General features: G+C 48.6%; 1 protein-coding gene across 1 annotated transcript in view; it reads right to left on the bottom strand.

The window, feature by feature from the left end:
• The window catches only part of nr3c2 (nuclear receptor subfamily 3, group C, member 2), a 383,204-nt gene that overhangs the window by 53,254 nt on the left and 316,265 nt on the right, over positions 1 to 13,685 (bottom strand). The window contains exon 8 of the mRNA XM_084318531.1: positions 4,524 to 4,681. Within this exon, the coding sequence (XP_084174657.1) occupies positions 4,524 to 4,681 (158 nt within the window). The remainder of the gene's footprint in view (positions 1 to 4,523; positions 4,682 to 13,685) is intronic.

The raw sequence follows: 13,685 nt of genomic DNA, 5'->3' as shown, positions 1-13,685 counted from the left end.
CGCAGCTCGCCACGTTAATCCAACGTGAACTCACCATTCCGGTGCAAAGAACAATCTTGTGGTCAGACTCCACGACAGTACTCACATGGATCCGGTCTGATTCGTGCAGATACAAGGTCTTCGTGGGAGTCAGAGTCACAGAGATTCAAGAGTTAACAGAAGTAGCGAGCTGGAGGTATGTGGACACAAAACACAACCCAGCTGACGTCATCACCCGGGGAATGTCCCTGGATGACCTCACCCGTCACAACCTATACAGTGACGGACCAGAGTTTCTCAAGCTCCCGGAAGAAGAGTGGCCTACACCCACCCCACGGGAGGCGAGTAAAGAGGCCGAAAACAAGAAATCTATGTTCTGTGGATTGAACACACTCGTCTCCACAGACCCCGACATAGATGATTGCCTCACCCTAGAGAGTGCGCAGCTAAAGACATTTCTGTGGCACCACCCAGAGGTTCAGCCCACTACTGACATTTCAGCAGCTGACTACGAAGAAGCAGAACTTCTTCTACTACAACGAGCCCAGAGAGACTCGTTCCCCGACGAGCTAGACTGTCTACAGGGAGCAAAGCCCGTCCCATCAGACAGCAGACTGCTCCACCTAGCACCCGAGAGCGACGCCCATAGTCTCATCAGAGTGGGTGGTCGTCTGCGGAGAGCCCCAGACTTACCGGATGACGTCAAGTACCCGATAGTCTTGAACAGCCGACACAAGGTCACAGAGCTGATCATAAAGAAATACGACGAGGATGTGCACCACGCAGGGGCAGAGAGAGTCTTCGCGGAGATCAGACGTCGTTATTGGATACTGCAAGGGAGAGAAGCAGTGCGGCGCTTCCAGCGAACCTGTCTAGACTGCCGTAAGTGGCGAGCACAGCCCAGTATACCCCGGATGGCAGACCTACCTCCCTGTCGCCTCCGACTCGGCGACAAGCCCTTTCACTCCACCGGTATGGACTGTTTCGGCCCGCTGTATATAAAGAAAGGAAGAGGAACCGAGAAGCGGTGGGGTATTGTATTCAAATGCATGACCACCCGAGCGATACATATCGAACTCCTTCCAACCATGAGCACAGACTCATTCCTTATGGCCTTCCGAAGATTCACATCACGGAAAGGAAAACCGTCTACATTATTGTCTGATCACGGGACAAACTTCAAAGGCGGAGAAAGAGAGCTGAGAGAGAGCTTCCAAGCTATGGGCCCAGAACTTAAGACCCACCTCGCTCCATCCCAGATTGACTTCCAGTTTAATCCCCCGAACGCACCTCACTTCGGTGGAACTTGGGAACGAGAAGTACGTTCCATAAAGACAGCCCTGTACGCCGTGCTTGGGGCCCAGACCGTGGCGGAAGAAGTCTTAATGACAGTCCTCACGGAGATCGAGGGAGTATTGAACTCAAAGCCCCTCGGTTACGTCTCAAGTGATGTAGCAGATGTCGACCCAGTCACCCCCAACACACTCTTGATGGGGCGGCTGGACCCCGCGCTACCCCAGACAATGTACAGGCCTGAAGAAGCGAACGGCCGAAGAATGTGGAGGTACAGTCAAGTATTGGCTGACAAGTTTTGGAACAGCTTCCTACTCCACTACCTACCGTCTCTACAGACCCGCCAGAAATGGGTGAAAGAGAGAGACAATTTGACAGAAGGAACAGTCGTCATGATTATCGACCAGTCACTACCCCGAGCTATGTGGCCGGCTGGCCGCGTAAGCAAAGTGATCACCGGTGCCGACGGAAAGGTCCGAGCAGCTGAAGTGCTCGTCCAAGGGCGGACCTACACCCGACCCGTGGCGAGGCTAATAGAACTGCCAAGGCTCCCCGATACCATCGATGACGACCATGACCCCATGACTTTGTGAATTGACTGACCCTCACAGCAGACATTGAGTAGTGGACAGTGCGGTTAATCTGTCTCTGCTTAGCTAATTAGGTGGGACTAATTAGGGGGCGGCTGTTACGAAGGATCAGATTAAACCGAGTATATATATTTATTTGTTGATATATATTGAATAGTATTTGTATATCGTTTGATATCCCTTGTATATTCCTTGTACATATACACGGAATATCCCTTTAGCCTACTATAGCCCATAATAGTTCATTCTCCTATTGGACAAAGGACCAGGCGCCAGGGGACCAGCCCCCGGAGTCAAGTTCAAAGTTACCGACAAGACATGTCTGTACTAGCCCCGGCCCTGCCCAGGGATACGGCGACAGAAATGAGAGTGGCACTATTTGTTCACCGTGCATATAAATATGGCGCAAGTGAATACAGAAGCACTTAGCTTAGTCAGAAACTTAGTAACCAACGTGAAGCCTCACCCACGATACGACGTGCGGTGAAGTATGGCCTGTTTGGCCCCAGAATAGCATTGAGACCGCGTGCGAATTAATAACTGAATTGTCAGAGTTTGGCACTGTACCGTCGAGTGCGACGTATTTCTATTAAGTTAATAATAGTCTATTGTGTATGGTGCATCGTGCGGTTAGAGTTCTAAAGTGACCAACATCTCCAACGCTTCCTCGTGTTAGCTAGATTCTTATCCAGGCTGGGCCGACCACATGGCGCTTTCATCCGAGGAGATCTAGGCGAGGACCGAATGGACATGTACACTGGATTACCTACCCGACGACTGCTTAGCCCTGTGCGGCTGGAATATATATTTGCTTTGGTACTGTGATTTGTGGAGCGGATAATCGCCGACGCCTGTGAGTGTTGGATTTACCCCCGAGAGGAGTCAAGGTAACATTGCCAGGGTTAGGGGTTTAAATTCCTAGTGTGACCAACCACACACATAAAAAAGTTAGCACTTGTGGTACTGTAAGACGTTTTGAATAAATGTATCCACTGAATGGCACATGTTATGTTATCTCATGGGCCATAGCCTTAAGCCAGTGATATTGCAAGATATTTAACATTCCCTTGTTGTCACATGATGCCATAACACCCCTCTGTGGCCATGATCAGTATCCATTCTGCCATAATACCCCTCTGCATCACACCACCACTCTCATCACACCACTCATCTACTTAAAACAGCCAATCAAAGATTATTTCACTTGAGACAACTCAAGAAGTACAAGGTTAGGAAGACTTTAATGATACAATTCTACACAGCCATAATACAAAACATCATTTCACTCTCCATCACTGTATGGTACGGCAACACACCCAAACACACACTACACAGACTAGACAGGATCATCATAAGGGCATCCAAAATCATTAACTGCAAACTCCCCACCCTGGACTACATACACAAACATCACACCATCACACGAGCACACAAAATCATCAGCGACCCCCTGCACCCAGCTCATCACCTCTTCCAACACCTCCCCTCTGGTAGGAGGTTCAGGTCACTGGGCAGTCGCATGGTTAGGTTCAACAACAGTTTCTTCCCCAAGGCCATACAACTACTTAACTCCAACTCCTCCTAATTTTACCCCCTGCTGTTATGTTATGTTATGTTTATGTTATGTTATGTTCCATGTGTCTTCTTATGTCTTTGTGGACTGTGGTGTATTGTCGCAGCTACCACCTGCACCGTGCTCGAATTCCACCAGCCTGGCCGTGTGGCAATAAAAGGAACTTGAACTTGAACTTGCAGCCACGCTCAGTATCCATTCTGCCATAATACCCCTCTGTGGCCACGCTCAGTATCCATTCTGCCATAACACCCCTCTGCAGCCACGCTCAGTATCCATTCTGTGTCATTAAACTGTGACACAAAGTAGTGAACAATAAAAACAACCTGTAAATGGGGATCCAGTCCCATAACAATTGTTTTTAGTTAGCCACTTGGGGGCGCCACTGGTACAACGTAAAGAGAGGGGTCATATGCATCACCACTAACCCCATTCACTCCAACACTGGAGGCCTCTGAAACGTCACTCACCCTGGTGACCTTTCCCACTCGGACACTGCCATCATGGTCATGGTGTCACACGCTGGCTCACCCTTTTAAGTGGATATTAATGATTTAATGCATTTGCTAGGTTGACCCAAGTGCACTGATCCTGTCCAGTGTGAGCTGCCATCGATTTCTCCCCATTCCATTCACTTGCAACGCAAGGTTGGTCATTCCAAAATAACCTCCCCCCACCCCTCCAGGGAGAGGCTGGAATGCAATAATCTTTATTTCAGGGCCAAAGCACCATTGACCCGCTAAGTAAACGCATTAGCCGAATCCACTTGTATTGTGGTATTACTCGATACATCTCCGATGATACGAAAGGCAGAGAGAGAGAGAGAGAGAGAGAGAGAAATAGAGAGAGAGAGAGAGAGAGAGAGAGAGAGAGAGAGAGAGAGAGAGAGAGAGAGAGAGAGAGAGAGAGAGAGAGAGAGAGAGAGAGAGAGAGAGAGAGAGAGAGAGAGCCATTGAACACGTTTCCCTCCCTGTGTGAAGGCCTGGCATGCTGAGAGACTGCCAGGGGAGGTGTGTTGTACTGTGGGCACTTGGCATAGGGAGGCAGCAGTCAGGCAGGCAAGCGGGCAGGCGGGCCTGGGTACTTACATCATGCATGGCGTCCAGTAGCTTTGTAAGCTGGAAGAAGCGCTGCCAGGTCTGGCCAGAGTTGTTAGTGGCTTTGCCCACCGAGCGACGCAGCTCCTTGATGTAGTTGACCCTCATCTCCTCAAACGCCGCCTGGTTCTTCAGACCCTCTTTGGGGACTGGTAGTGCGGGAGAGAAGAGACACACAAGCTTACAGTCAGAACTCATGAGCACTATGTCATCAAGGAGGTTGCTGCTATCACTGACAAGTGTTGGAAGCTAAACTAATTCCAACCGAAATCAGAGCCACTAGTGCCTAAAGTACTGTACCTATTTTACCATGAATGAACATGACCCACCGGCCTGTTTAATATGATTGGCGAGAGTCACAAATATAGAAGCTTTTGTGGCTGCGTACAGGGTAATTAGAAGGTCACAGTGCTTTGCTTTTAAGCTCTAAAACAGTAGCCTATACTGTATATTTCCCCCAGTATTTTTACATAATAGCAACTAATTATAACTGATAATATTACTGCAAGTGGCAGTCAGTTTCTGTGTGCAGATATTCATCAAATAAAAGTGATGCAACAGAGTGTTGATTATTATAATTCGCTTTAAGCACCAGAACAACAATCCTAGCCATGACATCCGAGTCTTGCAAAAACATTGCATCCAGTTTTCATTACTTTTGATTGTAGCTGGTAGCTGACATGGTCTCGCCCCGGGGACCAGATACCATCATATTAAACACACAGCAGAATGTTCCGAGTGCATCACCATCAATGGGACAAAATCCACCAGTTAATGAAAGTTCACTTTTCAGAGATTTTCAACTTTTCTGCAGTAGCGTGCAGCAGAATACAAGGTGTATTGTAAACGGTCAGATTTTGTAAATGTCAACCAACCCTTCATCATCCTCGGGTAGGTTTTGTCTGACGTCCGGAGGCCTATTAAAAATGTATGTCATCCCTCCCTCTCTCTTAAGTCGGTCAGAGTAACTTGATAAAGTATGACGGTCGATGCATTATAGGGGTGCAGACAGATTGGTGCAGTGAGGAATGAGATAACTAGACAATGTGTCCTAAGGATGGATCGAGAACCCCCCCCCCCCCTTCTCTCTCTGTCTCTCAAAGTCACAGTTAGGGATATCTGCCAAAAGTCTCTCAAAGTGACATTCAGCTAAGTTGGCTGGCTAACTGATTAAGAAGCACCTCACTTCTCAAAGACAGTCCCCTCAAAATAGCGAGGGGGAAGGGCTTCAATTATCAAAAAATAATAATACAAATGCCATTTTTGAATCACTGATAATAAATATCTATTAGTAAATAAATATCCAGCTAATTCCATGTCTGGGATGCCGATACCAAATCTGAGTGCTCAACTTTGAAGTATCAGCCGATATCGAGGTTTTCGATCTTATCCATTATGTCCACTGAACGATATAGAGCAAGACCATTTTGTTTGCCATGGCTGGTCAATTAATTCTACCGATATCCATTTTTCTCCTTTAGAGACTAGAGAGATCTAACATCCCTTCCATGGGAAGGAATTCAATTTGCTTTCCTTTGACTTCTTACATTAAACACAGTTCTTGGTTATCAGATTTTAGTATTGGGTAAATCCTATGATCCCGATATCCTATTTCAACCTGATTATCGGCCCGATGAAAGGGTGCATATATGTTTATTTATTGTTTTTATTGTGTGTGGTATCATGGGTATAGTAACCGCACGGTGGTGTAGTGGTTAACACTGTCGCCTCACAGCAAGAAGGTCCAGGGTTTGATTCCCGCTTGGGGACCAGGTTTCCGCGTTGCCAGGTACCCAGGTGGGGTATCTCCCAGGCCTTTCTGTGTGGAGTTTGCATGTTCTCCCCGTGCTCGCACGGGTTCCCCCCCGATAAGAGAAACCCAATGGAAAAACGTGCACAACCAACAGATCGCTGACGCTGTCACGTCCTTGACGAAGACGGACAGGAGCACTTGGATTGGTCCCCGGGCGCGGCCCCTCGTCGACGCCCTGTCTGCTCCCGGCTGCCCTTGGGGGGAAGGATGACGGGATGGGTCAAGTGCAGAGACTCAATCGCATCGGTGACTGAGAAAAAAGACAGTGCATGTGTGTATCCCAGTGTGTGTGTGCCACTCCCATTGCATGTCCAGTTCTTTGCATGCCGAATAAAGACCCCTAAAGAGGTCCTGCATTATTATTATTAGTATACCTTTCTGTTTATTTATTGTTTTTATTGTGTGTGGTATCATGGGTATAGTATACCTTTCTATTTATTTATTGATTTTATTGTGTGTGGTATCAGGGTGATCACTCCATGGGTTACTTAATACAGGACAGTATGTAGTGTTATTGTCATGGGCCATTGTCTGCAATTTTTTTTTTAAGAATCCTTACCGTACATACCACAAGAAACGTTAGGTTATGACTATAACCAAGTTCTGTTAGTTAGGGCGATGCTTGGCTTCGCCTTCTGCACTATCTCGCGTACGTGCACGCGTACTGAATAAACCACAAATGTACCTCTAATACCAGTATTAGTCTGACCACACCCCTCATCAGCTTACCTTCATAAGCAGGTGTGTGGTCACCTGCTCTCCTCCTTCCCAAGCTTTCACCACAAGGTGAGGTCAAGGGCTGCAGCGGCCGTCCGAAGCCAAGCATCGCCCTAACTAACAGAACTTGGTTATAGTCATAACCTAACGTTCTGTATCGTTAGGGCTCAGCTTGGCTTCGCCTTCTGCACAAGGGAGGCCAAGCGGAGCCACTTGGCTGACAAATACACCCCGCTGACAGCCCCCCAAAACCATCAGAACAGGGAGGGCCGAGCCCCCCCGACCCCCCCTAATGGAGGGTATCCCCCCTATTAGAGGCTTCACGGGAAGGCGACGGACCCGACCGTGCGAAGAGCTCTCAAGCAACTTAACGCACAGGGTGAGCAGACCGTGGCTTGACCCACGACTACACACACGCACAACCCGCATGCCACCCGGGAACGAACGGAGGAACAACCTCGTTACTGCCCCCAGAATCACGGGGTCAAGGGCAAACCCAACCCCGTGGCAAGGCCGTAGCAGCGGAGCACGAAGGAAGACCCAGACCCACCAAAAGGACTGGACTCCCTGGAATGGGGGCCCGGAGAAGTCCATGATGCCAGCATCAAGACCCCACCAGGTGGGCACGTAGTGCCCCGCCCCCCACATCGCCAGCGTATTCGGACAAAGGCCCCTCAGTTACTGCACCTGGTATTCCCAGGCGGAACCAACCAGGCCAGTAAGCCGAGCGGGCCCCGTCCCCCCAATAGTACACCGCCTGGCACACTGACCCTGCAGAATAGGCAGTCAGCATGGCCGTAAGCACACAAAAAAGGTTAACCAACGGAAGCAGGCAGCGCACCGGGGAAAAACCAGGCAACAGGCTGTTAACCCTAGCCTGGAGACTGCGGACGAGACAGGCGCCAGAGGGGACAGCTGAACACAGCCGCCCCGGCGGAAGGAGCGTAAGCTGGCGGTGTTGCATGACCAAGCCTCCATTTAACAACCCCCACCCAGAGGGGTCGAGGCAGAGAAGGCTGACACGATTGGCAGACGTCATGAACGTGCAGGGGCACCCTCAACCGGTGAACCCGGGAGTTGACACCGCCCCAACACACCAGGGAATCAACCACCTCGGTGTTACCCAATGCGGTGGTTGTTCCTATAACCCCTCAAGAAAAAACTCCAAAACACACCTGCGGGTATACACCGGCTATACCGCAGTACAAGTGTTTCAGTTTCCAAAAAGGGTTAACCCAGGCCTACGGGTCGCAAACATCACTTCGGACCGGGCCTGGCGGTACGGGAAGCACAGGGTCACCAGAGGAGGTCAAAAAACCACCCCCACAGGCCCCTCTTCGCCATGCGTGAGAGAGGAGCGAAAAACAATGGAGAACCAGCCCCTAAGCACACCGTACCTGGTATTCCCCGGCGGTCTCCCAACCAAGTACTAACCAGGACCAACCTGTGTAGCGGCCGAGATCCGACGAGATCGAGCGCGTACAGAATGGCATGGCTGTAAGCCATGACGACAGTGCTGAGTAAAAACATACCCAACCAGGGTCTCCATAGCGCTTAACCCTGTGACACCCAGACCGACCTGGCATTTTTCCCCCTGAAAAAAGCCCAAGTCCCTCAGGGTACCAGAACAGCAGATCTGCATCCCCGGCGGACAACGGGTTCAACTGATCTGGACCAGCGTGACCAGAACCAGTCCCGTGCCCTAACCACGCCGACATGCCCCAGGAAAAGGGCAGATATGCGTGTTGATCTTAACATGAAAAGAAGGCGCCACCCAGACGTCGGGACAAACCGCGCCTGGTGGCCCACCCCAAGGGCGTGAGACCCCACTACATATGTTCAGATCCATCCCGTCATCATCCCCCAGACATGAACGAGGATCCGTCGACAACCCACCCAGGTCATGGGATGTGGTCGCCGGAAGAGGAAAAACCCCCATCTCAGTTGCTTTATAAAAACGCTGTTTCAACCACAAGCAACTAAGGCGTGCCAGTCAATCGCCTGTTTACAGCGAGCTAGCACTATACGTGCGTCGGGACACACCCCCATCAATGAACAGGCTATTTAGACCTGCCATTGAATCCCCAAGGCGCCCAGGGGAACGACAAGAGGGGTGTGACACTCCCTAACTCCAACACTTCTGGAATAGAAAGAAGGAAGCATCAACAGTATGTATCCCAGTCTACACAGCCGGGGTAAAAAATGTACACATTTTTACATCCCACCACCCTCCCATAGGAAAGAGACGGGGATCCCCAGAGAGACTTCCCACGCGAGCTGTACAGATTGAAAAGAATATATTGCACCTTGAGCCATGTAAAAAACTGGTTTTAGGGCCTCCGGGGAAGAGGCACCGAACCCATACACACTCAATAAACGAATTGAATCGAATATACATACAATAGAAAAAGGACCCTTCTAGAGGGTCCACTCACTTTGACAATCTGAGGAGGAAGGCTCTGTACTCTGATGGAGGCTTCCTCACATGGATCACATGGAAGAAGGAGTCCGAACTCACAGAAGGCCTGAGTAGGCGCTTGGTGAGGAGGAGCCCTGACCACCCCCCCTGAAAACAGATCCATCACATGGACCTGAACAGCACACGGAAGTCCTACCAACAGAGACGCGCACGGTGACGTACTCTATGGCGGGGGAATTCCTGCGGTGCACACGCCCAATATACCAGGCCGTGGGACCAGGAACTCCCTCCCCCCCCCCCCCCCCCCCCCCCCCGTAACGTGCCGAACCGCCACGTGACGGGAACCTTGAAGGACAGGGGGTGTACCCCTGACCGACAGAACAATGGGGAGAGGAAAGGTTACCAGTTCACCCCTTTACGACCCCACACCCATGATACGACGTAACGACAAAAAGAGAATATGACACAGTCATAGTCAGCTCTATGAAGCGTTTCACAGCTCCACACAGCGCACGAGCTAACCTGCTATCTGATTTTTACTAAGGAAAAACACAGAATAGAGAGGGCTCTAAGAACCCCGGTCCAACATACACATGTGCTCCTGTGGCCAGTACAACCCAGTTGTAGGTCACATGACACACACAACCCATCATCATCACAATGAGAGAATACATCATTCTTGATTAGTATCGACCACAGGCCTTGCTAAGCACACGACAGCAACCAAACCAATTTCCCTTTAGGAAATAAGTTTCTCCAGCAGATTTAGCACAACCTCAGCAATCAAGCTGAGAGTTACATCGTATCCCTACCACACAAAAGACACAATTAATGCACAACATGTCTGATAGGAGGTGATAAAGTCCCCAGGGAACCGGGGGGGGAAACACAATCCTCCTATTTCACCCTCAATACGGCCAGTTAAAACAGGAAAACCTGTTAATGTGTGAACTCACTGTTCATTGTCATTACAGTCTGAGAAAGAACATTCTTTTACTCACTCGTCACCAAGCATAGCTTCATAGGTTAGTTGCCTTAGTAGTGAGTACACGGTACACATAAACACCATGATGTTTCTCACACAACAACCAGATCAATACATCACGACCTGCACGGAGAAGCTACTGCCAGTGACAAAAACAGCTCACACACAACCCGCAACGTATCTCAAATGCATTGCAACAACACACGTTTTGGGAAAAAACACCGTCATTCACAATACATTTAGCAAGGTAAAACCAGAAGACGTGTTATGAGGGTCTGGCCAACCCCGTACCTGCCCGGAACGCAGATCAGCGAAGTGCAGTCACAAGCGTCCCGTGTTGTTCGATCCGGGCAGCGTCGCCGCTCCACCAGTCGCTACAGTCCTCTTTGTTGACGCAATCCCCGTCTAGGCTCGGGCAGGGTTGACGAACATCCCCTGTCAAGGATGACGTCGTGGTCAAAAGTGTAAAACATGTTAAAAATCAAAGCACGTTCAACAGAATAGCATCAAGCTAACGGCTGCTCCAGCCGTTCGGGTGCTATCGCTTCCGCTCGCGAGACGCCGATCTACGACGCACGCGATCAGGAGCGAGCTCCCGGCGGCGCGCGAGAAGCCAAGCCACCCCGCGCCAGGCCACCGACCGGCTAACCGTAAGCTATGAACATGTAAACAATGACATAACACTCACCCAGACAGGCCGCCGTTCTGAACCCTCCTCACTTTTTAAGAGAAAAGGAAAAACAAGACGTCAACACCGCTTCACAACGGTGATAATAACACGTCCGGCGGAATCAGCACAGTACCAACTGGCCTGTATAGCTGACTTTGAACATGAATCTGCCGCTATCGCACATTACATGCACATATCCCCTCGTGAAGGAATACTCTCATTTGGATATGAAAGATGGGGTCTTAACACGGTGACAGAGAGAATCCACTCGTCCAGAACACACAGGGATCACCAGTGTCAATGGTCGCGGCCCACTAGTTAAAACTATAATGGTCGCCAGACCAAGGCCTTCTGTCGCCTAGACGGCTAAACAAAGGACCCTAGCCTGGGGCCGGTTTCCATAAACTTCGTCTAGTAGCCCCCATAGCACTAACAGACAAGTGGAGCCCGCCAGCAAACACTACTCACCCAACCTGGAACGCACCGCTCCTCACAACAGCGGCATGTCCGACAGTTCAGCTGTGGCTTGACAGGTTTCACCCCAACAAACACAGCAAGGAACTGCAGTTGAGAAGCATGCAGCGGCGTGCTCCCAATACGAAAACCGGTGGAGGGTTTGTAGAATGATCATCATCTTCTAGACACTCCAGTACGAAGACAATATCGCCGTATTTTCTCGAAAATAGTGAGAGAGAAAATAAAGATATGATGTCAACGTATCCTTGTTTCCCAAGCTGTTCCTAATCCAATTTCTTCCATCATGGTGTCAAGTGTGGGGATCTACCGAGGCACCTCTTCCTTGTGGTGAAAGCGAGAAGGAGGAGAGCAGGTGACCACACACCTGCTTATGAAGGTAAGCTGATGAGGGGTGTGGTCAGACTAATACTGGTATTAGAGGTACATTTGTGGTTTATTCAGTACGCGTGCACGTACGCGAGATAGTGCAGAAGGCGAAGCCAAGCTGAGCCCTAACGATACAGAACAGCCAACAGGTGACACATGTCAAAGTCACAAATAGCATGTCGTTATTACAGATACGAGAAGACCCCCTGGTCCTCAAACGGTAACCAGATTCCTCCGCAGGTCAGAACGTGGCTCGACATGTCGAGGAAAGCCGACGGTAATAACAAACTACATTCTCCATCTTTTAGGAAAACTTGTAAAAGATGATTCTTGGAACTGGCTATAAAATGTTTGAACCTAAAGGGTAAGAGAATTACTTTAAAGGAACAAACTGGTAGCCTCTTTCTGGAGTTGGGGCTGTTGGGCCCCTCCTCCCTGGGAATTTTCACATTTTTGTTTTTTTTACATAATATGAAACTACAGGTTCATACCTTCAAAATAAGCCATCAATTGTAAAATTCGAGCCAATAGTTTTCAATCAATGTCCTATGAAACATTCTGGTAACATTATAACCTAAACTCAGTTCAGGGCTTTGAAAGAATGAAAGTCCATCCAGCTATTTTATGAAAGGACTACACTCCCAGAATTCAATGTGATCAATGTCACTCCAGACCAATTCACACCCGAACAAAGGCCCAGCTTCCAGTCTGTCATTCCTTTGTTATTCCAATGATTGGACCCAAGAGGCCCAGAGAGAGTTTTGTGTGACACACACACAGCCAGCATGTTTATATCTCGTTATCACTATATATATCACTATATATAAAAGAAAAAACACAACTGGAATAGAATATCACACAAGTTTATTAAAAAAACATAGAGAATAATAATCAACAAGAAACATCAACCCTGTATTGTACAATGAACAACTCTATATATCACTGGGGTGCAGAGTCATTAGACATTTATTTTGAAATATATTGTGAATTACAATAATAATACATAGGTGCCCCATATGATAGGGAAAGCTATAGTTTAGATTGTTGTTGGCTAACTAACTAGTTTTTAGATGATTGTTAGCCTTGATACTAGCAAGACATTCCAGTTGGGGTTGGAGATCACTGTAAAACTACAATTGAAATAAATAAATTATATATCACATGGGCAGTGTAGGGAAAGTTCACTTTCTACATGAACAAGTTCAGTTCTCAGTTCAGAAATATGTGCGTCCAAATGATACCACTGAAAATGCGAGCACAGAAAGACTGAAAATGCTGTAACGCTGCCACAAATTTACTAAATAAACGTCCTTCCTAGGGATGCCCCGATCATGTTTTTTGCCACCGATACCGATCACCGATCGTCTATGAGCCATATCGGCCGATACACTGCCGATCAGCGTTTCCGTTAGCCGGTAATTACCGGTATTTGACCGGCAAAATCTGTTGAAGTCCGACATATTTAATCTCTCCGGTCTTAATGTCCGGTGAAAATAATTCCCTGAGTCTAAGCATAATTTGATTATTTGAATTGTATTAAAATAGGCTAAAATTAAATAGCCTATGCGATGAACGAAACAATCATTACATTTGTTTCATCGTTGCTTCTAATAATGACAACGACGTTGTCAGCGAGAGCTTAGTGCTGGGTGTGCGAACTTTTGTGAAGCTGCAGAGCCGGAGCAGCAGCAGCACAATGCAGTACT

The sequence above is a fragment of the Notolepis coatsorum genome (genome assembly GCF_963971535.1).
Source record: "Notolepis coatsorum genome assembly, chromosome: 7".
Lineage (NCBI taxonomy): Eukaryota > Metazoa > Chordata > Actinopteri > Aulopiformes > Paralepididae > Notolepis > Notolepis coatsorum.
This window is presented reverse-complemented; position numbering and strand designations above follow the sequence as displayed.